At 55.3% G+C, this 2,500-nt stretch overlaps 1 protein-coding gene across 1 annotated transcript in view; it reads left to right on the top strand.

Annotated features, from left to right (window-relative positions):
- The window catches only part of Nwd1 (NACHT and WD repeat domain containing 1), a 47,181-nt gene that overhangs the window by 33,253 nt on the left and 11,428 nt on the right, over positions 1–2,500 (top strand). The window contains exons 10-11 of the mRNA XM_032919049.1: positions 60–332; positions 1,962–2,051. Coding sequence (XP_032774940.1) covers positions 60–332; positions 1,962–2,051 — 363 coding nt within the window. The remainder of the gene's footprint in view (positions 1–59; positions 333–1,961; positions 2,052–2,500) is intronic.

Here is a 2,500-nt window from a genome sequence, read left to right as displayed (position 1 = left end):
TCCCAGCCCCTGTCTCCCGGTGACGGCGATGTTTCTCTTGCTCTTCCTGACCTCACTAGATCAGCGTGTGGAACCTGGAAACTTCGAAGCTGGTTTTCTGTATCACCGGAGATGCATCTGATCCCTGGCTCTGTGTGGCTCTGTGGGCTGCCCAGGGTTTGCTGCTTGCCCTGACCGAGGGCGGCCAGGTCAGTCTGTGGAGCTCAGCTGTGGGAAAACTGCAGGAGAAACACCAGCTGTGCAGCGTCAAAGAAGAGACACCCACCTGTGCCGTCTCCATCCAGACTCGGGCAAGGCTGGTCGTTGGCTTCAGCGGCGGCTCCGTCGCCCTGGTAAATGGCTTCCTCACCGACTGGTGGAGGGCTCAGCCACTCAAGCACAAGGACCTGAGCTCAGATGTCTAGCACCCATTAAACCTTGACTTGTGGGCCCCACATGTGTATTCTGGCTATGGGGAGGCAGAGTCAGGAGGGTCCCTGGGGCATCCTGGCCGCGCAGTCTAGTGGAGTCACTGAGCTCCAGATTTGGTGGGAGGCCCTAACTCGAGGGGCCGGGGAGGCGACTCTGCAGGGGAGAGCACGAGATGTTGCACAGAACCCAGATTCAGTTTCTAGTACCTACATGGTGGCTGATCCAGATAACCGTGACTGATGCTCCTCCCTGGTCTCTTCAGTCTGTCAGGCTCACATTAAAATCAACACGAAGTCTGGAGATGCGGTTAAGAGCGGCTTGCTGCTCCTGCAGAGGCCCTGAGTTCAATTCCCAGAACCCACACTGGGAGGTTCTCCACCTCCTGAGCTCCAGCGAACCCAGCACCCTCTTCTGTCTTCTGAGGGCACCCGCACACACACATAAGAGAAATTCTTTGTCCCTACTGCTGAGGGCCCCATGAACAGTCACCACAGAACTGCCCCACGGCAGGACTGGTAGCAGTCTCTGTTCCATACTGTGGATTCGTTGTGACTAGTCCCCGCCACTCCATGGGCCCATGTTGTTAAACCCTTTCTCCCCAGCTGCACTTGGGAGCTGCGTTGCAAGGTAGCAGAACCTTCCACATGTTGGACATAGCTACAGATTGTCACTGGGAGTAGGGCTGGAAGGCGTGGTTACGTCTGGTTCTGGTCTTTACCAAGAAGATACCAACCCATGACCCATGAGCACCATCCAAGCAGCCATGCCTTCCCGATTGGGGTGGGGCGACCTGAGGCTGGAAGCCAAGACCAACCCTTCTTCCTCAAGTTGTGTGGGTTGGAACAGTGTTTAGGGGGTCCCCGCTCCCCTTCGTGTTACAGCCTAGCACCCTGGGTGTGGAGAGGTCAACACATAAGGGCACATAGTTGTGTCTGGAACAGGGGACGTGTCTGGCACTACAGCAAGAGGTTAGATAAGGAACTGGGCATGGCGGTACAACCTGTAATCCTAACACTGTGAGTTCCGGGATAGCCAAGGCTACAGTGAGATCCTGTCTCAAAGTAAAAATACATGTAAAGAGAAAGAAAGGAAGAGAGAAGAAAAAGGTTTGCCCACTGTTGGGAGAGCTGAAATTCCAAACAGTAGGTGCAGGTGACGTCAGTCAGCTAATTTTGAGACACGGTCTCATGTAGCCCCAGGCTGGCCTCAACTCTCTGTGTAGCTTAATGACTTTGAACTCCTGAGTCTCCCGCCTCCACCTCTTTGGGGCCGGGACCACCTGGTCTAGTTTATTCCCAACACATGCCTATCTCACCGCGCTCTGAGGTTCCTTCAGACAGCTGCCCCGTGACAAGCACATGCTCGTCACTGTGCAGGACAGTGGTTACCTCAGGCTGTGCAGACAATTCCACACGCACTTCAGCCCGTCACTCCTGGAGGGGGTCCCTGCCGTCACCCCTTGTTTACTAGCCAGTTGTGGGAGCAAGTCACATCCCAGCTCAGAAGCCCACAGCTGCGTGCCGGCCTGACGCTCGCCTTGCCCTGTACAGGTGCATGCTGGGGAAGACAGGCTGCTGGAGAAGCTTCCAGAAGCTGTGGGGTTCCTGGCGGTTTCCGAAGACGACTCTCTGCTTGCAGCAGTTAAGTATTCACTCCTCACTGTGGGTAGAGAAGGGAAGTAAGACCTGTCCCCTGTCCCCGTCCCCTGCCTCCCTGCACCCTGCACCCTTTTCTTCCTTCCCAACTGTGCCTACCACTATTCTCTCCACCTTTGTTTTATAAATTACTTTTACACTGTGTGTGTGCGTGTGTCTGTGTGTGTGTGTGCGTCTGTGTGTGTGTCTGTGTCTGTGTGTGTGCGCGTGCATGCAGATGCAGAGTCAGAAGAAGAGTGTACCTTTCACCCTGCGGGCCCTAGGACTGGAACTTGGGCTGCCAGGTCAGGCAGCTTTCCCCCTGAGCCATTGTTCAGCTGCTGTGTGTACTTTGACATCAACGTTGCGCGCATCCACATGTGAGTGAGAGTGGGTCCTGTCTGTCTCCACCACTGACCACTGCACTCAACAGGGACCTTGTTAGTTCTGTTCAC

The sequence above is a fragment of the Rattus rattus genome, chromosome 13 (assembly GCF_011064425.1).
Source record: "Rattus rattus isolate New Zealand chromosome 13, Rrattus_CSIRO_v1, whole genome shotgun sequence".
Lineage (NCBI taxonomy): Eukaryota > Metazoa > Chordata > Mammalia > Rodentia > Muridae > Rattus > Rattus rattus.
Note: the sequence above shows the minus strand (reverse complement) of the source record. Positions and strands in the feature narration are given on the sequence as shown.